The sequence below is a fragment of the Podarcis pityusensis genome, assembly GCF_964106645.2.
Source record: "Podarcis pityusensis genome assembly, chromosome: 3".
NCBI lineage: Eukaryota > Metazoa > Chordata > Lepidosauria > Squamata > Lacertidae > Podarcis > Podarcis pityusensis.
Window position 1 is genome coordinate 120,597,460 of NC_138026.1, and position 21,640 is coordinate 120,619,099.

General features: G+C 49.2%; 1 protein-coding gene across 1 annotated transcript in view; it reads left to right on the plus strand.

Moving 5' to 3' along the window:
- The first annotated feature begins 279 nt into the window (after positions 1-279).
- The window catches only part of CHRNA2 (cholinergic receptor nicotinic alpha 2 subunit), a 36,702-nt gene continuing 15,341 nt past the window's right edge, over positions 280-21,640 (plus strand). The window contains exons 1-3 of the mRNA XM_081001048.1: positions 280-886; positions 8,679-9,140; positions 21,260-21,411. Coding sequence (XP_080857174.1) covers positions 9,101-9,140; positions 21,260-21,411 — 192 coding nt within the window. The 5' untranslated portion in view covers positions 280-886; positions 8,679-9,100. The remainder of the gene's footprint in view (positions 887-8,678; positions 9,141-21,259; positions 21,412-21,640) is intronic.

Sequence of the window (21,640 nt, forward strand, 5' to 3'; positions counted from 1 at the left end):
TCAAAGCTACCCATCAAACCAAATTTCGACTCAAGCTACCCATCAAACCAGCCCAGTGCGAACAGTGATCCTTTCCAGCAATGCTAGACTCTGGGGGTGAACTCCACTGACTTCCAGATGGGGTAAGCGGGTCCCTCCTGGTTCGTGGAGCCTGTGCGTCCACCCCAAAGTGTGTCCTGCCTTCATGGGTGCTGCTGATTTCGGATTCCACGCCGGATCTCTCGCAGCCTCCCCTCCCTTCGCTCAACAAACCCCGTTCCGAACAGATGCATAAGCCCTTGCCTCCAGAAACGCTTGCAGCAAAAAAAGGCTTAGGGAGAAATCGAAGCTGTTGTGGGTCGGCAGGAGCCCCCGAGCAGTGTGCAACATCTCCCCTCTCTCTGGTTCCTGGCGCGGCTAAGACCCCAGACCCTCCTCCCTTCCTCCTTGTCCCCCAAAGGGGGAGGACACAGCCCAGAGCCTCCGCTCCGCTCCCTCTCCCGGCCTCTGTCGTCACACCCAGAGTGGGAACCTTTGCAACAGCTAGCTCTTTTCCACCTCGCTTGCAAGGAGGCAGTCTCTCAGCATCTGGATCACCGCGGGAGGAGCATCCCGGGGACCGCTTCGCTTTGCAGGGCAGAGAAACGAGGATGCTCTTCTTGGCAACTTAAGGGGAAACTGGCACCGAGGAGCAGCAGCAGCCGCCCAGCAGCAGCGCAAAGAGAGATGCGGGTGTCATTGTGAGAGCACGTTTTTCCCCTTCTTCCTAGCTCATGCCGGCCGCCTTGGCCGAAGTGTTTGGTTTGAGCTTAGAGGAGCAGCCCCTGGAAGAAGCCGGGAAGGTTGCGCTCCGAGCCTTAGAGGGTCCGGCTGGCCAGGAAGCGAGCAGGACCTCTCCTCCCGACAGGTGAGTGATGTTGTTTTCTTTGCAACGGAGCAGACGGTGGAAGGGAGCGCAGCGCTTGACCGTCAGATTCTTGGTCGGATCTGCCCTCTTCCCCCACCCCTTCTGTAACCGCTGCTCGTGTCCCTCTCGTCCTGTGACAAAGTTGGTCCGTGCAACAGCCGAAGGGAGAAGCAAAGTTTTGGCAACGTAGGGAGCAGTCTTAGACCACTTCTTGATCTAGCCTAGTGGTGTCTGCACTGGCCGGCAGCAGCGGCTCGCCAGGGTTTCATGCACGGGCGGTTCCCAGCCCCACTTGGAAGTTGAACCTGAGAGCTTCTGCATGCAAAGCTACGGTGCTCCTCTGGGCATGATCCACCGGGGAAATCTCCTTTGCAACGAATGGGAACTGTGCTAGAGTGGGGTTGCTTTTTGTGGGTTTCCCCCCTGCATTCTTAAAATAAATGCAGGATTTATTTCTTGGCTTAGATTTATTTACTTCGATTCCTATGCTCCAAGTACATGGAAGATTGGGAATATGGGGGGGGGGGGATCGTTGGCATGGCAACCCTGGATGACAATGTCCCTTTCCAGACCTCAGGATACAAGGCAAACTTAGAATGCTTTTAATTTTTGAGAGCCAGTCTATTGTAACAGCTGAAAGGATGAACTTAGCTTGAGCTGCAGACTCACTTAGGTAACTATCCTGCACCCATTTACCAGGGACTCACTGAACTGAGTGAGAGACTTACTTCTGAGTAGAACTATAAGGTGCTGTGCTGTAATAATAATAATAATAATAATAATAATAATAATAATAATAATATCTTTATTGTCATTGCCCCCTTCGGGGACAACGAAATTACTTGACTGCTCCATAAAAACACTAATTAAACAATACGGTATAATACAGCAAGGGAGATTAGATGACTTTCAAAGTCCGGGCTTCCCATTCAGGGCCGAGATCGCTCTGGAGAAGACGCTGTTCTTAAGACGGCTCGTTCTTGTCTTCATCGTGCTGTATCTCCGTCCCGACGGCAAGAGCTCGAAGAGACAGTGACCAGGATGCGATGGATCTTTTACTATGTCCAGTGCCTTCCTATGGCACCTTGTGGCATAAATCTGCTCTAAGGTGGAGAGTGGGCAGCCAACAATGCTCTCTGCTGCCTTAACAACCCTGCACAACCCCATCCTGTCCTGGGTAGTACAGCTTCCGTACCACACACATAAGCCATAAGTGAGCACGCTCTCAATGGCACAGTGATAGAAGGCAAGCAGCAGTTTCTGCGGAAGATGGTTTTTCCTTAGTATTCTCAAAAAGTACAGTCTCTGCTGCGCCTTCTTCACCAGCCCCCTTGTGTTGACACTCCAGGACAGATCCTCTTGTAATTCAATGCCCAAAAATCTGAACGTTGTTACCCTCTCCACACAGACCCCATCAATCAATAATAAATAATAAATAATAATAAATTTTATTTATATCCCGCCCTCCCCAGCCGAAGCCGGGCTCAGGGCGGCTAACAACAATCAAATAATCAAAAAATCAAATAATCACACAATCTAAAAATATTTCATTATAAAAATTAATTAAATCAAATTGATGGCAACCAATTAAGCAAAGTTCTGTGCAGGTTGCCAGAGGAGGGAGTCAGGCTGCGCCCTGATCAAAGGCCTGGCGGAACAACTCTGTCTTGCAGGCCCTGCGGAAAGATGTCAAGTCCCGCAGGGCCCTAGTCTCTTGTGACAGAGCATTCCACCAGATTGGAGCCGCAGCCGAGAAGGCCCTGGCTCTAGTTGAGGCCAGCCTAACCTCTCTGAGGCCTGGGACCTTGAGGATGTTATTATTTGCAGACCGTAGGTTTCTCTGTGGGGCATACCAGGAGAGGCGGTCCCGTAGGTACGAGGGTCCTAGGCCGTATAGGGCTTTAAAGGTTAAAACCAGCACCTTAAACCTGATCCTGTACTCCACCGGGAGCCAGTGCAGCTGGTATAGTACCGGATGAATGTGATCTCGCAGCGAAGACCCCATAAGGAGTCTCGCCGCGGCATTCTGCACCCGCTGGAGTTTCTGGGTCAGTCTCAAGGGCAGCCCCACGTAGAGCGAGTTACAATAATCCAGTCTGGAGGTGACCGTCGCATGGATCACGGTGGCTAGGTCAGGGCGAGAGAGATAAGGGGCCAACTGCTTAGCTTGGCGGAGATGAAAAAATGCCGCCTTTGTTATAGCTGTAATCTGCGCCTCCATAGAAAGGGAGGTATCGAAGATTACACCCAAACTCTTAACGGACGGTGCTGGCACTAATTGCACCCCCGCAAGAGATGGGAGTTGCCCCCTCAATCCCATATCGTCCCGCCCCAGCCAGAGGATCAAAAGTGGCTGGACGTTGCTCTTCTGTCTCCTGAAGTCCACCACAAGCTCCTTTGTCTTCCTTGTATTTATGAGCAAGTTGTTAGCTCTGCACCACTCTGTCAGCCGTAAGTGAGCCAAACTAAGCCAGTGTTCCTTCATTTGCACTGTGGGGAATAACCATCCCAGCCTACTCTATAGGGTCGTTGTACGGGGCTCGCGAAGGCACATGAGGCTCTGAAGGAGTGAGATGGAGACCAAGAATCATTATGATATGGAGCACCCAGACTGGGCTTCAGTTTGCATGCAAACAGCATTTCCCTGGCTTCAAAACTGCAATGTTTTTCTCCTGCACTGGAGAAAAAGCAGTTGTGTGTGTGTGTGTGTGTGTGTGTGTGTGTGTGTGCTTGCGTGTGCTTGCGCCTTTCACAGAGCTAGTTGAGAGTTAGCGGGTGGGAAGCTGTAGGCAATTCCTTAGGGGGGAAAACCCTCAGCGGTTCCCCAACATTAACTCCTACTAGCAGGACAATCAACGCTGGGAAAGATCAGTGGAGCCTACAGCCTGTGCAACCGTGTGGCTGATTTGCAAAACTTCCGAAAGGAGGGTGCAGTCCTGTGCATTGCTCACTGTTAAGACCTTGATTTATGAGGGGGATCTGCAGGAAATTAATCAGTTAAGTAAAGTGGGGGAGGGGCCAGCCTCCATCTGATGGGCTTGGGAAGACGTGTGTTTGTCAGTGGAAATATATAGGAAGGGGCCTATCCGTTTCTCCACCCAGACGGGTGCTGTTTACTCCGACTGATAGTGGCTCCCTGGACACAAGAACTTAAGAAGTGCTTGCTGGATCAGGCCGAAGGGGCCCCATCCAGCCCAGTGTTCAGCTGCCCCAAAGGGAGGTTCTGCAAGCAGGATCCTGCAGTTTCAAGCAACCGATATTCAGAAAGTTTACTGCCTCTGACTGTAGAGGCGTGGCATAGCAGTTGTGGCTAGTGGCTGCCATCCCTGGCTACCTTACTCTCCTGTAACTGGGAGTGCTGGGGATTGACCCTGCGCAACATGGGGTCTGCCCCTGAGCTCGGGGACTTCCCTGCGATTCATGCTCAGTGGTGGGTCTCTGGCTCAATCTCCACAGGAAAAGATTAGCCATCTTATTCACTTCAACATCCTCTTTCCAGAAAGTGGAATAAGATGGAGAGCTATGAAGTGACCTGGGACTTGGGAAACCAGGGTTAAAAATACGCACAGCCACAAAACTCCTTGGGCGTGACTACCTCTCAGCCTAACCTACCTCACAGGGTTGTTTTGGGGGAATTAAATAAGGGAGAAAACTAAGAATGCCACCTTGAACTCCTTGGAGGAAAATATGGGATGTATATGCACTAAAATGCTGGCAAATTTTCACAAGGACGTAACAAAAATAATATTTCCAGCTGATGTGAAGAGCTGAACTTGAGACTGGAAAAAGAAGAGACTGGAACGGACAGATTTGATCATCTCCACTTTGCCCTTTGACCTCGTGCCACATTCCCCACCCTTGGCACGAAATGTGGCACAAGCTGGCAGAGTTTGGTGGTTGCCCAGAGCTCTCCGTATGCCAAGATTACGCCAAGGTTTCCTTCCTGCAGCTGGGAGCCTTTCGGTGGTTTGCCAGGCACGGCCACAAATCTTGCCTCCGCCGTTCCTCCTGCTGTTGACTCTTTAAGCAGCTCAGTGGCAGCCAAGAACATTGGGGTTTATTTGCGCTTAGTAAATGCCCGTTTAAAATGAAAACCGAACAAGCATCTTTTTGAAGAGGGGGTGGCAGAGAGAGGAGGTATTCAGGCAGAGGCGGATGCATTTGTGAAGGAATCGTTTGCAAACATCTGCTTCTTGCTGAGGATCGCACAACCCATGCGAGACCCCCCAACCCCTTGGTATTGAGGGCCAGACCAGGCCACAGGATTCTGGTCTGCAAGAGCAGTTCTCCTCTAAGCGCTTGGGCTGTTGTTGATGTTGTTAAGTCATTTAGTAGTGTCCGACTCTTCGTGACCCCCTGGACCAGAGCACGCCAGGCCCTCCTGTCTTCCACTGCCTCCCGCAGTTTGGTAAACTCATGCTGGTAGCTTCGAGAGCACTGTCCCACCATCTCGTCCTCTGTTGTCCCCTTCTCCTTGTGCCCTCCATCTTTCCCAACATCAGGGTCTTTTCCAGGGAGTCTTCTCTTCTCATGAGGTGGCCAAAGTATTGGAGCCTCAGCTTCAGGATCTGTCCTTCCAGTGAGCACTCAGGGCTGATTTCCTTCAGAATGGAGAGGTTTGATCTTCTTGCAGTCCATGGGACTCTCAAGAGTCTCCTCCAGCACCATAATTCAAAAACATCCATTCTTCTGCGATCAGCCTTCTTTATGGTCCAGCTCTCACTTCCATACATCACATCTGGGAAAACCATAGCTTTAACTATACGGACCTCTAGCGCTTGGGCTAGAGAGGCCTTTGCTCATGTGCCAGCCGTGGCTGTGGCTGATGGGAGCTGCAGTCTGAAACATGGAAGATGGGCTAGACAGTCGGCCTGATCCACACCTGAGAGCATCATCTGTCCTGTGGAAGCCTCAACAAGGATATTGTAGAGTTGGAAACAGGCATCTCAAATTATCAAGGGGATGGGGTGATGAAGGAAGGCTGCAGTTTAGACAAAAGGCAAGGAAGAGGCAACATGATAGAAGTTTATAAAATTGGGCACAGCAAGGAGAAACTGGAGAAGTTTCTCTACCTCTCGTGGACATTCAATGAAGCTGAATGTTGAAAGGACAGAGAACAGAAAGCATTTCTTTACACAGCACACACTGTAGTTAAAAAACAGAGCTTTCTCCGGCAAGTTAGATGGCTTTATAGAATCATAGAATTGTAGAGTTGAAGGGACCCTGAGGGTCATCTAGTCCAACCCCCTGCAATGCAGGAATCCTGCCCACAACCTTCCCTGGCTGGGCTTGAACCACCAGCCTTCTGGTTAACAGCCAGGTGCACTGACCCACTGGGGGACCCAAAAGTGTGCACCTAACACAGGGCTCAAACCTACGACCCTGAGATTAAGAGTCATGGAGGAGAGTCTATGCCAGAGGTTCTCAACCTGTGGGTCCCTAGATGTTGTTGGACTACAACTCCCATCATCCCTGAGCTCTGGCCTTGCTAGCTAGGGGTGATGGGAGTTGTAGTCCCAAAACATCTGGGGACCCACAGGTTGAGAAAGGCTGGTCTATGCACTGCCTTAATAGTTTCTGAATACCAGTTTCTGGAAGGAGGACAGAGTGCTTGGGTCCTGCTTGTGGGTTCCCCATTGGAGCATCTGGTTTGAGAACAGGATCCTGAATCATATGGACCGTTTGCCTGATCTAGCAGGCTCACCTCAATTTTTTTTACATGCACGGTTCTGATCACCAGAAGGTGACTGAGACCTGTCTCGCCTGAAGATCTGTGGCAGTCAGCCTCAAAGTTTGCCTGCGTAATCTCTGCACAAGGTCTTGCGCAAACCAGCTGTGTGCTGGGATTGGGCCCTCTGCCTACAACGAGCAACCTGATATTTTAAATTGAGCAAAGCCAGCCAAGAGGGGCTGGGCATGCCAAGACGAAATATACAGCGTCTTCCCTGTCCGGGCGTCTGATGAGCAGCTAAGTTTCCAATAGCGAAGGATTTATAGACTTGAAAGTGCTCAGACCTGCATGCAAATCGTGTTCCTTCCTTTGGCCTCCTCTCCCAGACGTCCATCAAATCCTCCAGCTTCAAAGGGAGTGGAAAGCAAGATCTCCTGGCTGCGTCTCCTGGCCTGGGAGAGCTGGGGGTTTCACCCAGTGAGCCGAGCTCCTCGTTTCAAAACCAAGAAGCATTTTCTGGGGTTCGTATGTGTCCCAGAACCACACTCTCTTTCTTTCTTGATCTATTAATACGCCACCTTTTTCTTCCAAGGAGCTTGAAGTGATGAGCATGGTTTTCCTCCCCTCCCTGTTTAATCCTCACAACAACAACCCTGTGAGGTAGGTTCGGCTGAGAGATTGCAACTGGCCCAAGGTCACCGAGTGGGGAATTTGGACCTGGCTCTCCCAGGTCCTGGGACGCGGGTGGCGCTGTGGGTTAAACCACAGAGCCTAGGACTTGCCGATCAGAAGGTCGGCGGTTCGAATCCCCGCGACGGGGTGAGATCCTGTTGCTCGGTCCCTGCTCCTGCCAACCTAGCAGTTCGAAAGCACGTCAAAGTGCAAGTAGATAAATAGGCACCGCTCTGGCAGGAAGGTAAATGGCGTTTCCGTGCGCTGCTCTGGTTCGCCAGAAGCGGCTTAGTCGTGCTGGCCACATGACCCGGAAGCTGTACGCCGGCTCCCTTGGCCAATAAAATGAGATGAGTGCCGCAAGCCCAGAGTCAGCCACAACTGGACCTAATGGTCAGGGGTCCCTTTACCTTTACCTCCCAGGTCCTAGCTGGACTCTCTAAGCCAGTGGTTCCTAAAGTGGGTGGTATCACAGAAGTATCGGGACCTTAAGCAGACTCTGGAACTCAGGGCCACTTCCACTGCTTAAGTATCTCTTCCTCAGATTCCCAACATCTTCTGGCTTCAGATTCAGGTAGGGAGCCGTGTTGGTCTGACACAGTCGAAACAAAAATAAAAAATTTGTCCAGGTCATAAAGAGTCAGACACGACTAAACAACAAAGCACCTTATAGACCAACTAAGTTTGTTCTGGTAAAGTCATACCTCGGGTTAAATGTGCTTCAGGTTGAGCGTTTTCAGGTTATGCTCAGCAGTGACCCGGAAGTAACGGAGCGTGTTACTTCCAGGTTTCATAGCTCGTGCATGCGCAGATGCTCAAAATGATGTCACATGCATGCGCGGAAGTGGCGAATCACAACCCGCGCATGCGCAGATGCAGATTGCGTTTGCTTTAGGATGTGAACGGGGCTCCGGAACGGATCATTTTCACATTCAGAGGTACCACTGTATAAGCTTTCGTGTGCATGCACACTTCTTCGGATACACTGAGAGACCTGGTCTGAATAGAGATATTGGATTTTGTCTCATTAGACATGCTAAAGCTATTTTTGGTCATCTGCATACTATCCCTTGCTTTTTCCTGTAGGACTAATTGCAGTCGTTAACAGTCGTCAACAGGTTTACCATACCCATTGAGCCAACCACCCATCTCCTACTAAATCTTCTGGGAAAAACCCCACCCCTCAGCCAATAAAGCAAGATGAGCGCCGCAACCCCAGAGTCGGTCACGACTGGACCTAATGGTCAGGGGTCCCTTTACCTTTACCTTTATGTATATATACATGTATTTATGTGCATATTGCTTACAGAGGGCAGGTGCTAACATGCTTCTCTTCCCCTCTGCTAAGAACCACCTGATATTCCCTCCTGCAACCTCAGGTTCAGGCCATGTGACCCCCACTCTCCCTGGGATGCCATCTCACAATATTCTTCTTGCTTTCTCCTGTAGGGATCCATTCTTCCGTGCAAAATCCTTCCCTGTGGAGTAGCTCCTGGGACCTGCTTGGAGGCTTCAACCAACCATCTTCTTGGCTTCCCATCGCATGTGACCAAGAAGGAGGCTGTTTGGGACATCCCGGAAGGGGTCCCGTTAGTGCAGAAACTTCAGGACCAGGGACAACTCCTCCAGAGGAGAGGGCAGTCCATCGCTGGCCCAGGATGGTCTCTCAAGTGATGCTTCTTTAATGCTCAGCCGTGTGTTTTCTCTGATGAGGAAGATGGTTGCCCGCAGCGTAAAGGGTAAACTGGGGGTTGCTTGCCACCCCCAGGTTGCCAGACTCTGCCGATGAAAAGGGGCACCCCACACATTCTGTCTGTGGGCAAAGAATTTCAGCAGGGGATCAGCTTACGGGTGGATTCCCAGTCGCCAAGATGATACCCATCGCGTGCTGTTTCCTTGTATTCTTGGCAGGTAGGAGAGAAGCCTTTTCCCTGAGTCTCAACTTACTTACCTCTTTCTTCCCTTGAATCCAAGTACCTCATTAATGTAATTAGGGTGATTCTGCAAATGATGGAGGACAGGATGAAAAAGAAGCCTTAAGATCTCCTTTTATATATCAGTTAGAGGGGTGTGTGTGTTTTTCTTCTTCTAGGACAGCTGTTCCCAATTAACTAACTACTGCGGACCTCCTGTTTTTCAAAAGCCAAGCTATTGGCCCTTCCCATTTTGGAAAATTTGCAATACCTCTATGGTAGTTTTTGTTATGTGAATGGTGCCACGGACCCCCTGGGTGGGTTACGCAGACCCCATGGGGTCCACAGAACACCATTTGAGAACCACTGACCTGGGGAAAGCCATTCTGAAAACAGGATGTGCTCCAAAGGAAACAGGGTTGACGTGTGTCTGTGGCATCACTGTCTAAAACTTGTTCCTGTGGCTGGGTGGACAGGCCCATAGAAGTCCAAAGTGGTCACCTTTTGGGCTGTCTTTTGGAGTTCTTTGTGCAGTTGGGCGCATGAGCTGCAGATGCCTTTTGAACCTGCTGTCTTTAATAATAATAATAATAATAATAATAATAATAATAATAATATTTATGATTTGTACCCCGCCCATCTGGCTGGGTTTCCCCAGCCACTCTGGGCAGCTTCCAACAAGGATTAAAAATACATCAAAATATCACACATTAAAAACTTCCCTGAACAGGGCTGCCTTCAGATGTCTTCTAAATGTCAGGTAGTTGTTTATCTCTTTGACATCTCTTTGTTTATCTCTTCGACATCGGGCGCCACTACCGAGAAGGCCCTCTGCCTGTTTCCCTGTAGCTTTGCTTCTCGCAGTGAGGGAACCGCCAGAACGATGGGGGTGGAGACGCTCCTTCAGGTATACTCCCTGAGGCTGTTTTGGGCTTTCAAGGTCAACACCAACATTTTGAATTGTGCTCGGAAAGGTACTGGAAGCCAATGTAGGTATTTCAAGACCAGTGTTATATGGTCTCGGAGGCCGCCCCCAGACACCAGTCTAGCTGCTGCATTCTGGATTAGTTGTAGTTTCTGGATCACCTTCAAAGGTAGCCCCATGTAGAGCGCATGGCAGTAGTCCAAGCGGGAGATAACCAGAGCATGCACCACTCTAGCGAGACAGTCCACAGGCAGGGAGGGTCTCATCCTGTGTACCAGATGGAGCTGATAAACAGCTGCCCTGGATACAGAATTGACCTGCGCCTCCATGACTCCCAGGCTGCACACCTGGTCCTTCAGGGGCACAGTTGCCCCATTCAGGACCACGGAGTCCTCCACACCTGCCCGCCCCTTGTCCCCCAATAACACAGTATACACCTCTTTGCTTTTTCTTTATTAATATGGTGGAAAAGAAATGGTTTTTAAATAAATAAATAAATAAATAAAGGAAATTAAAAACTCTAAATATAGCTTAATCACGAAAAGCCTGGAAGAAGTCGTTTTCGCACTCCTTCTGGGAATTTTCTCACGTTGTGGCTTCACAGGTGCAAATTGTTTCGGATGCTTCTTTGCTGCCACTTGTGCTCTGTTATGCAACTGGTCAGGCAGATGTCCTAGATCTTGTCTCCAGATTTTCCGCGTGCCCATCAGCCTTGCAGACAGACATGACTCCTCGTCCTTGCACTGGGCTTGAGCCAGTTGCTCAGCTCTTGCAAAGCTTAATTCATTTGTGTGGTGATTCCCCCCCCCCCCCCCAGTGAAAATAAAGACACATGACACAATTATTAAGGTCAATGGGCTAAATAAGGCCACAACTTTATTGGTTACAGGTGATGAGTGGTATTGGCTTAGGCATTGGTCCTAGCCGACTATATCCGACTTCCACCCATCCGCTTGAAGTCCGGGAAGGGTTAATCACCAGTAGGGGGAGTCCTGCTGATGCACATCATCTAGGAACTCCCCCAGGGTCACCGATAGGGGGCATGCCTTAGGCCCTCACCTCCCTAGGCTTCGGACAGGGCCACGCCCCCCGGAATCCTTTATCGGACTACCCTTCAATATGTGGGGCAGGTGATGGCGCTACTTCCCCTCTTCCATCTACAGAGCAATACCAATGCCTAACCGCCAATACCCAGAAAGTGGTGATGATTTGCTATGAGGTAGGCAAAACCCAAGTGGCTGGTGCCAATTTGCCAAGTGGAAAAATTCCTACCAGTCCCCTCAATGGCGACCAACCAAGGTCCATAGCAAGGTCCAGGAACGAAAACCTTATAGGGTGGGAGGGTGGGAAACAGGAACAGCTGGTAGGCGGGGAAAGAGGCGTCCTGCCTTAAATAGGGCAGGCCACGCCCCCAGAGCCAGCTGATTGGCTGGCCAGGGGGTGACGCGCCTGGGGATTTCCCCAATCGCGTGGGGGCTGGGCTCTAGCCACCGCGCGCATGGTGGGGCTATGACGCCCGCAACCCTACCTCCTCTGCAGGCGGAAGTGGTTTTCTAAGAATGTCTAACATCGTGCACAAGCCTCTGGCTTTATGAAGGTGCTCAGCCATTGCATACCCACTTTTAAGGGCAATGAAATTGCACTAGAATGCTCAAGGAAGTTATCAATGTTTTTGTTATTTTTCGCTCCATCCCAGTCTCCAAGGGGCGAGAGACTCCAGGGTTCAGTTTCCTTGGAATAAAGGTCAGTGGAGACTGCGGTGCCTTTATGATGTGGTGTTTTTATTTACCCATATATACAGTATAGGATGCAGGGGCTCACAGCATCCCAACAGATATCGCTTCTCCATTAGTCTCAGCTTTGGGTTCATCACTGAGCAAGCAGGTCTCTGTGTCTCCAGCTCCCAGCTCATCTCACATCCCCAAACTCTGGCTCATGTTCTCCTACCTAGCAGCTAGGTGAGGGGGTGTTGCATGACACAGAGAAATGTCTTTGGTTATACTAATCATGATGCTTAGCTGGACACCCAAGGCAAACTAATAATAATAATAAATTATTTATGCCCGCCCATCTGGCTGGGCTTCCCCAGCCACTCTGGGCGGCTTCCAACACAATATTAAAATACAATAATCTATTAAACATTAAAAGCTTCCCTAAACAGGGCTGCCTTCAGATGTCTTCTAAAAGTCTGGTAGTTGTTATTCTCTTTGACATCTGGTGGGAGGGCATTCCACAGGGCAGGTGCCACCACCGAGAAGGCCCTCTGCCTGGTTCCCTGTAACTTGGCTTCTCGCAGGGAGGGAACCGCCAGAAGGCCCTCGGCGCTGGACCTCAGTGTCTGGGCAGAACGATGGGGGTGGAGACGCTCCTTCAGGTATACTGGACCAAGGCCATTTAGGGCTTTAAAGGTCAGCACCAACACTTTGAATTGTGCTTGGAAATGTACTGGGAACCAGTGTAGGTCTTTCAAGACTGGTGTTATGTGGTCTCGGCGGCCGCTCCCAGTCACCAGTCTAGCTGCCGCGTTCTGGATTAGTTGTAGTTTCCGGGTCACCTTCAAAGGTAGCCCCCCATAGAGCGCATTGCAGTAGTCCAAGCGGGAGATAACCAGAGCATGCACCACTTTGGTGACACAGTCTGCGGACAGATAGGGTCTCAGCCTGCGTACCAGATGGAGCTAGTAAACAGCTGCCTGGGACACAGATTTGACCTGTGCCTCCATGGACAGCTGTGCGTCCAAAATAACTCCCAGGCTGCACACCTGGTCCTTCAGGGGCACAGTTACCCCATTCAGGACCAGGGAGTCCCCACACCTGCCTGCCTTCTGTCCCCCCAGAACAGTACTTCTGTCTTGTCAGGATTCAGCCTCCATCTGTTAGCCGCCATCCATCCTCCAGCCGCCTCCAGGCACTCTAGACAAAGGGACTGGTTTGGCAAGCCTGATCTTGTACCTCCTCCCCACACAGATACAGGATCATTCAATCTGATACCCCAAATTCCTAATATCGTCACCATCCTTATACACTTTCTACAGCGTTCAATGCCAGAATAAGCTTCTAAGTGCTTCACAAGTTCTTCAGCTGAACCTGTGACACTTGCATGTAGAAGAGTGGTCTGTCTGTCTGTCTTTGTTTTATTGTGCCTCTTTTATAATAAATAATAATATTTTTTTATTTATATCCTGCCCTCCCCAGCCAAGACTGGGCTCAGGGCGGCTAACACCAGGTACAAAAACCATTGATTGAAATACAGCTTAAAAACAAGATTAAAATACAACATTAAAATGCAGCCTCATTTCAGCAGAAACTCAAAAACTTTTTGGGGATGAAAACGTCAAGTCTTCACCAAGGCTAACTATCCAGACTGGTCCTACGTGGGCCAGAAAAAAGCCAGGGAAGTCCCCAAGTAGGAGTTCCGTCACAGGAGGAAAAGGAAAAAAGAAGATGGGGAGGGGATCAAGTTGATTCCAAGCCAAAGGCCAGGTGGAACAACTCTGTCTTACGGGCCCTGCGGAAAGAATTCAGATCCTGCAGGGTCCTGGTCTCATGAGACAGAGCGTTCCACCAGGCCGGAGCCACCACTGAGAAGGCCCTGGCCCTGGTGGAGGCTAATCTGACTTCCTTAGGGCCCGGGAACTCTAGGGTGTTGCTATTTATGGACCTTAAGGTCCTCCGTGGGGCATACCGGGAGAGGCGGTCCTGTAGGTACGAGGGTCCTAGGCTGTGAAGGGCTTTAAAGAACTAGGAGCTGCATAGTTAACCTACGGAACTCCCTCCCACAGGAGGCAGTGACTGCCATCAGCTTGGATGGCTTTAAAAGAGGATGAGACAAATTCATGGAGGAGGAGAGGGCTATTGAGGGCTACTTAGCCAGGATGCTCTGTTTTCACAGATGGAAGCAGCAATGTGCCTGAATTCCAGTTGGTGGAAACCGCAGGAGGGAAGAGATGTTCTTGGGCATGCTGGTTCCCCCAGGCATCTGGTTGGCCACTGTGAGAACAGGATGCTGGGCAAGATAGGACTCTGGCCTGATTCAGCAGGGAATAATAATAATAATAATAATAATAATAATAATTTATTATTTATACCCCGCACATCTGGCTGGGTTTCCCCAGCCACTCTGGGCGGCTTCCAACAAAATATTAAAATACAGTAATGCATCAAACATTAAAAGCTTCCCAAAACAGGGCCGCCTTCAGTTGTCTTTTAAAAGTAAAATAGTTGTTTATTGCCTTGACATCTGCTGGGAGAGCATCCAAAGGGCAGGTGCCACCACCGAGAAGGCCCTCTGCCTGGTTCCCTGTAACTTGGTTTCTTGCAGCGAGGGAACCGCCAGAAGGCCCTCGGCACTGGACCTCAGTGTCCGGGCTGGACGATGGGGATGGAGACGCTCCTTCAGGTATACTGGACTGAGGCCGTTTAGGGCTTTAAAGGTCAGCACCAACACTTTGAATTGTGCTCGGAAACTTACTGGGAGCCAATGTACGTTATGTTAGAAGTGAGAGTTGAGTGTACTTAGCTGCAGTGGCACATCAGAGCACACACAACTAGCTTTTACCTTGATGATACTTCCTGCTGCAGATGACTCTTGACAAAGCCTAAGGAACATTGGAGGCCATCAATGCCAGGGATGGTTTTGGCTGTGACATGACGGGAGAATCACTCGCTCTGAGGAGATGCGCTTTCCTAGTCAACAGCCTTTGGTGTTTGGAAGCGCTCTGACAGGATCACCGCCTGATTTGGAAAGACACCGCGAGAGGAATCAACCTCCTTCGCCCTTCCTTTTCTCCGGATTCACGTCACGTTCTTGACGACTCCATAATTCTCGCCTCCGACGCTGGGAGCGGTTAATAAGAGAAACTTTGCAGAATCTTATGACTTCACGTCAATCTTGAAGGCTCCGTGCCAAATCTGGGCTTCCGAGTCGGCATGATGAAAGTCTGCCTGAGCTAACGTTACAAAAAGTCTGCAGCCTTAATTAAAGATTGCCACTTTCGAGTCCGGAGAAAGATTGGCAGTGCAATTTTGATACACTGCGGGGCAACAGAAACCGCAACGCAAATTAGAGGAGCACGTACATTATGAGTCAAATTAGGATATAAGAAAGAGAAGCAGGGAGGGGATAGAACTTGCAGCTTCACAGCACCAGAAGTTGCAGTTTGGGGTGTTTTTTTGGAAATGTCAAATTGGGCCACACTTGCATGTGCTCATCATGATTCCACAACTGGTGAACTGCAGCTAGATGTGTAACATAAAATGAAAAAAGCAGCTCCGTGGCAAAACACTGTTTGGGTGCAAGTAGACAGCATGGAAGTTCTTTCTGTGACAGTTTGTTGTTTTTGTTGTTTAGTTGTTTAGTCGTGTCCGCCTCTTCGTGACCCCCTGGACCAGAGCACGCCAGGCACTTCTGTCTTCCACTGACTCCCGCAGTTTAGTCAAACTCATGCTAGTGACTTCGAGAACACTGTCCAACCATCTCGTCCTCTGTCGTCCCCTTCTCCTTGTGCCCTCCATCTTTCCCAACATCAGGGTCTTTTCCAGGGAGTCTTCTCTTCTCATGTGGCCAAATTATTGGAGCCTCAGCTTCAGGATCTGTCCTTCCAGTGAGCACTCAGGGCTGATTTCCTTCAGAATGGATCGGTTTGATCTTCTTGCAGTCCATGGGACTCTCAAGAGTCTCCTCCAGCACCAGAATACAAAAGCAGCAATTCTTCGGCGATCAGCCTTCTTTATGGTCCAGCTCTCACTTCCATACATCATTACTGGGAAAACCATAGCTTTAACTATACGGAGGTGATGTCTCTGCTTTTTAGGATGCTGTCTAGGTTTGTCATTGCTTTTCTCCCAAGAAGCAGGTTTCTTTTAATTTCATGACTGCTGTCACCATCTGCAGTGATCATGGAGCCCAAGAAAGTAAAATCTCTCACTGCCTCCATTTCTTCATGTGTTAGCTAGCAGAAAACAACAATAGTTAATTATCAACCCACCAAGGAGTTCAGAGACCACTTAGGATACTCCAGTGGATTTTCCAGCAATACACAGGCATTCCCATTTCAGTGTGAATTAAACAATTATACAAAACAAGCCATATGTGTGATAGGCAGTGAGAGACACTCGAAAGCCCTTGCAGCCCCACTGGCATTCTACCTGCATCATTGTTTTTGTAGTTTATGTTGCTTTATTTAGAGTTTGAGTTTTCTTTAGGTCAAGGGAAGCATTCAGGGGCAAGCAATGCTTCTGAATACCAGTTGCTGGAAACAGCAGGAAGGGAGAGTGTTGCTCTTGGGCTCAGCTCCTGCTCTTGGGCTTCCCATTTGAACATCTGGTTGGGCACTGTGAGGACAGGAGGTTGGAGTTGCTGGGCCTTGCGTGTGTGTGTGTGTGTGTGTGTGTGTGTGTGTGTGTGATAAGAGGAAAAAAGATAAGAGCAATAATAAAACAAAACAAAACAAAACAAGAGTGAGCAGGCTCTTATGTTACTCTCATGAGATCTGAGCAGAGTCGGATTTAGGTTTGATGAGGTCCTAAGCTACTGAAGGTAATGGGGCCCTTTATATGTCCAGCTGTCCTTCGTCAGCAACAAATTGTTGCTGTTTTTTTGTGTTGAATATATGAATATATGCTATATGTGGGACGTGGGGGGTGCTGTGGCCTAACCACAGAGCCTAGGGCTTGACGATCAGAAGGTCAGCGGTTCGAATCCCCGCAATGGAGTGAGCTCCCGTTGTTCAGTCCCTGCTCCTGCCCACCTAGCAGTGCGAAAGCATGTCAAGTGCAAGTAGATAAATAGGTACCGCTCCGGCAGGAAGGTAAACGGCATTTCCGTGTGCTGCTCTGGTTCGCCAGAAGTGGCTTAGCCATGCTGGACACATGACCTGGAAGCTGTCTGTGGACAAACACCATCTCCCTCGGCCTATAGAGCGAGATGAAGACGCAACCCCAGAGTCATCCGTGTCTGGACCTAATGGTCAGGGGTACCTTTACCTTATATGCTATATGGTAATTTATGGACCTAATAGGTATTTAAAGCCATTTGCACATAACAGAATGTAGGCATCCTATATACAGAAATGAGCAAACCAGTGATATTTTAGGGAGCAGGCGGGGCCCATGACTTACATCATAGGAGCCTATACAACACAAAACACTGTTGCTGTATGTAGGTTTTATTTTATTTGTTTTTTTATCTTATATTTTGGAAATGTGCATCCAGTTTTTCCCCTTTAAATTTTTTTGGGGCCCCCAAGAGAGTGGGCCCCTAATATATAGCTTGTTTAGCTTATACGTAAATCTGGCACTGGATCTGAGAACTGTGGCTGGCAAGACCACCACTCTTGGGACATTTCTGGCAGCCAAGGTTGAACCATCTTTCTCTCCTGACACCCCACTCCCTGCTCCCGAAGACAGATCCGCTCACGGAGATGAAGTGCCACGTCTGTTTACATGCCAAATTTGCTCGTCAAGCGACGCTAATGAAAAGAAATGGAGATGGCCTCACCAATGGCTCATTTGAGTCCTTAAGGGCATCAATCCGTCAGTGTAGTCTAGCATGGCTGCGAGGGGCTGAATGGATGGGAGCTGCCTGTTTATTTTGCGAAATAGTCCACCCCTTGACCCCTTTTGTGTGTGGGATGAATTGTTTCTTCTGCAGTATTTTGCCCATTTTCTTAGTCAAAGCCAGTTTCTGCCCCATCTTGAAGAAGTGAGGGAGAGTTTGAATGGAAGGATTTCAGATTTGTAAAACAGTCCAAATCAACAGAGAGGAGGATGATTTATGCGTATCGCACCTGACAAGTGCACGGAGGGCGTCAGCCGCATGACAAGCAAGGGGCAGACAGGTCCCTGCCCCAAGGAGAATACAGTCCAAGCGAGGACAATGGGAGTGAGCAGGCAAGGAGGCAAAAAGGAGGAGGAGAGGGAGGGACAATCAAGGAAGGGGGTGAAAAATCACAGAGAGGCGTGAAGGTTAGGGGAGGGACAGGTAACAATGAGGTGGGAATCAGCAAATGAAATCACACAAATCTGAGCCATCACCTCTGTCATAAGAAGAGCCTGCTAAATTAGGTCAATGGCCCACCTAGACTAGCATCTTGTTCTCACAGTCAAGAAGGACTTGGACTGACCCAGACATGAGGATCTGGTCCAGTGCTGGGTGCGCCACCTAGTGTATAATAATAATAATAATAATAATAATAATAATAATAATAATAATTTCTTATTTATACCTCGCCCATCTGGCTGGGTTTCCCCAGCCACTCTGGGCAGCACCCAACCGAATAATTAAAACATAATACAGCATTAAACATTAAAAACTTCCCTAAACAGGGCTGCCTTCAGATGTCGTTTAAAAGTAAGATAGTTGCTTATTGCCGTGACATCTGATGGGAGGGCCTTCCACAGGGCGGGTGCCACCACCGAGAAGGCCCTCCGCCTGATTCTCTGTAACTTTGCTTCTCGCAGTGAGGGAACCGCCAGAAGGCCCTCAGCACTGGACCTCAGTGTCCGGGCTGAACGATGGGGGTGGAGACGCTCCTTCAGGTATACTAGGCCGAGGCCATTTAGGGCTTTAAAGGTCAGCACCAATACTTTGAACAGACTCCTAACTCCTTGGCTGAAAAGGGAGAGAGGGTCCCATTAATCTTATGAGGACCTTGGCTGTCACAGGGCAAGCCGGTGTCAGTAAGTCACACAGTTCAAAGCTATAGTTAACTATTAGGGAAACAAGACGGAGCTCCAGACCCAATGAGCTCAGCAGCTCAGGCCCTGTAGATCTTATTCCATGAAATCAGTTGCTGAGACTAAAAGTCCCAGCCTCCCCACCACTGTCAAAGTTGTCTCCTCTCCAGGGCTTCTTGCAAGAAATCGGAGACTGTGCCTGCGTGTAGGCTGCCTATGCTCTGGTCTTTTCATCCCTCTTCTGGTTCTGCGAGACACGAGGGAGGGGAGCTTGTCGTAGCAGAAAGAGGAGACCCCCATGCCTATTCACTAGCCTGATTCATCTCTGCCTTTTGGCTTCCCTCCTCCCACTGTCCTGCTTCAGCTTCTGGTTCTTGATTTCTCTCTGGCACAGACGCTCCCAGCTCACCAAGCCCTCTTATCCCTTCAGCTTCCGACATCTCTTCTCAGTCTTCTCCCTCTGACCGCTGATCGTTGCCCCAAGCTCTGAGCCTTTCCCCCTTTTGTTCCCCATCTGGTTCCTCCCACCGTTCCTCTGCCAGTCCATGACACTGGCATTCTGTGTCAGGAGCTCGGCCTACACTCGAGTAGGACCCTGGCAGAGACACATGCCCGACTGGCATGTTCCCTCCCTCCTGGTCTTTCATTCGGGAGCTTCAAAAGCTTTCTTCAGCCTGAACATCACAGCGACAGATGCCAACAGACACCGGCACACTTAGGGATCCGCACAGTCTTCGCAGGTTGCGTAATGGACCTCAGCAACTCAGCATTTTGGCTAATCTACTTTATTTACATAGAAACACGCACGGAGCACTGCAACATGGCTCCCTCTCTCTCTAGCATCAGACAGCAAAGAGGAAAAGAACAAAGGACAATAGTCCCACTTCACAGAACACAGTAACACAAACATCCTGTCTCCGTCACTTCCCACTCTGTGGAGTCAAAACATATACCGTCATGTGATAGACAGCAATCTCATGACTGCAATCACGGAGCAGGAATTCTAACATTCTGCAGCCCAGAAGAAGTTTCTCCTGCAGTGAAAAGCAGGAATAAGCAAAGGCCCATTAAGCTTATGGCCTTGAAGAGTGGGAAGCCGGTAAACCTCATTAGCTAAAGAGGCTAGTTGTACTTTGGCCGGGGACTTCTGTTCCCCAGGGGGTTTCTATTGTGGAGCTGGCCTCTGGCTGCCTCTGCTCTAGGCGCATTAATCTGATGCTCCCGCGAGCATGTCTTATTTCATCTCGCATTGCCAGGCAATTTGGCCATCTCTAGGCTTCATGCAGCAGGATTCTCCCAGTGCCTGCCAGTTGACTTCCCAGTTTCCTGCATCGCCATAAATTCTCACAACTTTCCCGTGCTTTGGCCATTCCCTGGATATCTGCCAGGTGTTCCGTACTGGAGAGCTGGTGGGATGTGCAGTAGTCAAGACTGCCCTGCAGGAGCCTGGAGAGACCCCAGTTTGACTCTTGCCACAGAAATAAGCTCACTAACTGAACTTAGGCAAGGCATGTTCCCTCTCCCTGACCCTTTCTCTTAGCCTCAGTCTTCACATCTGCAATATGGGGATAATAATGCCAGCTTACATTTACATGGTTTCTGTAAAGTGTAGGAGTGCAAATATCCAGAGTGTGGGGTCAGGTGGGATTACTATGAGGAATTATAAAATATGCATCAAGCCATCGTGTCCACGATGAATGCATTGTGTTGACTGGGTTTGATACATTGGCAATAATTTCTGATCAAATCCCACAACCCTCTGCATCTCTGGCCATTTCCTCTACTGCCCATTTCTCTTGCTTGACAAGTCATGTACACACTTAAGACAGGCAGACGTCCTGGGTCATCAAAGACAGTGGGCAGTTTCTTTGATGTAGCTTTTCTGATATGTTAATCTTAGGATGTTAATCTTAGGGCCAGGAAACAGGTCTCACATAACGGTGATAATGATCGCTGTCCTCTTGGCCATCCTTCTTATCATGTGTATTGATTGTTTATGACCTCCGGGGTTGCTGAATGCACTCCTTTGTAGTTTTCATTCATTTACCCCAAAATATGCATGCTTAACTAATGTTTGTAGTTTAACTTTGTCCCCACGTGGGGTTTGTTGAAATGCTCAGAAGAAATCTGATTGGTTCTTACGAACACTCTGTAAAAAGTTCTTTTGTGAATAAAACAACCTGGGCCGAGGGGTGGAGAGATCAGACATTATTATATGCACCCTTCCCAGAGTCTTGCTGGTTCAAGCCGCTGTCTGTATTCTTATTAATCAGAGTTCTTTAATCCTTCCTTTACTTTGGGAACGCCTCAGTAAAGGTTTTTGAGATGAAATGTGTGTGAAATGCTTTGAAAGGTAGGGCATTAATTCTGGGCATCAGGTTATAGTTGAGCTTTGATGTCTGTCCTTAACTGTTGACATGCAGTTAATATCTGGGGGCATTTGATAACTGACCTTCAGTGATTCTCAGCATTCAAGGCTGGTTCTTGCTAACTCATAACATTTGGTTTCCATTTCAGCCTCAGTCCAAGGCCGGACGCAAACCCAGGCCGAGGAGAGACTCTTCAAACACCTTTTCAATGCATACAACAAGTGGTCCCGGCCAGTCCCCAATACCTCTGATGTCGTTATTGTCAGGTTTGGGCTGTCCATTGCTCAGCTGATTGACGTGGTATGTGTCCTGTTCACTCACCTCACTGCTCTTTGCAAAAAAACAAAAGCAGCTGCACAGAAATGTTTCCCCTATATTGGAAAAGGCAATGTGAAAATGGAGTGTGGGCGGGAGAGAAATTTTAACAGGGAGAAGTGTAAAGTATTGCACTTGGGCAAAAAAAATGAGAGGCACAAATACAAGATGGGTGACACCTGGCTTGAGAGCAGTACATGTGAAAAGGATCTAG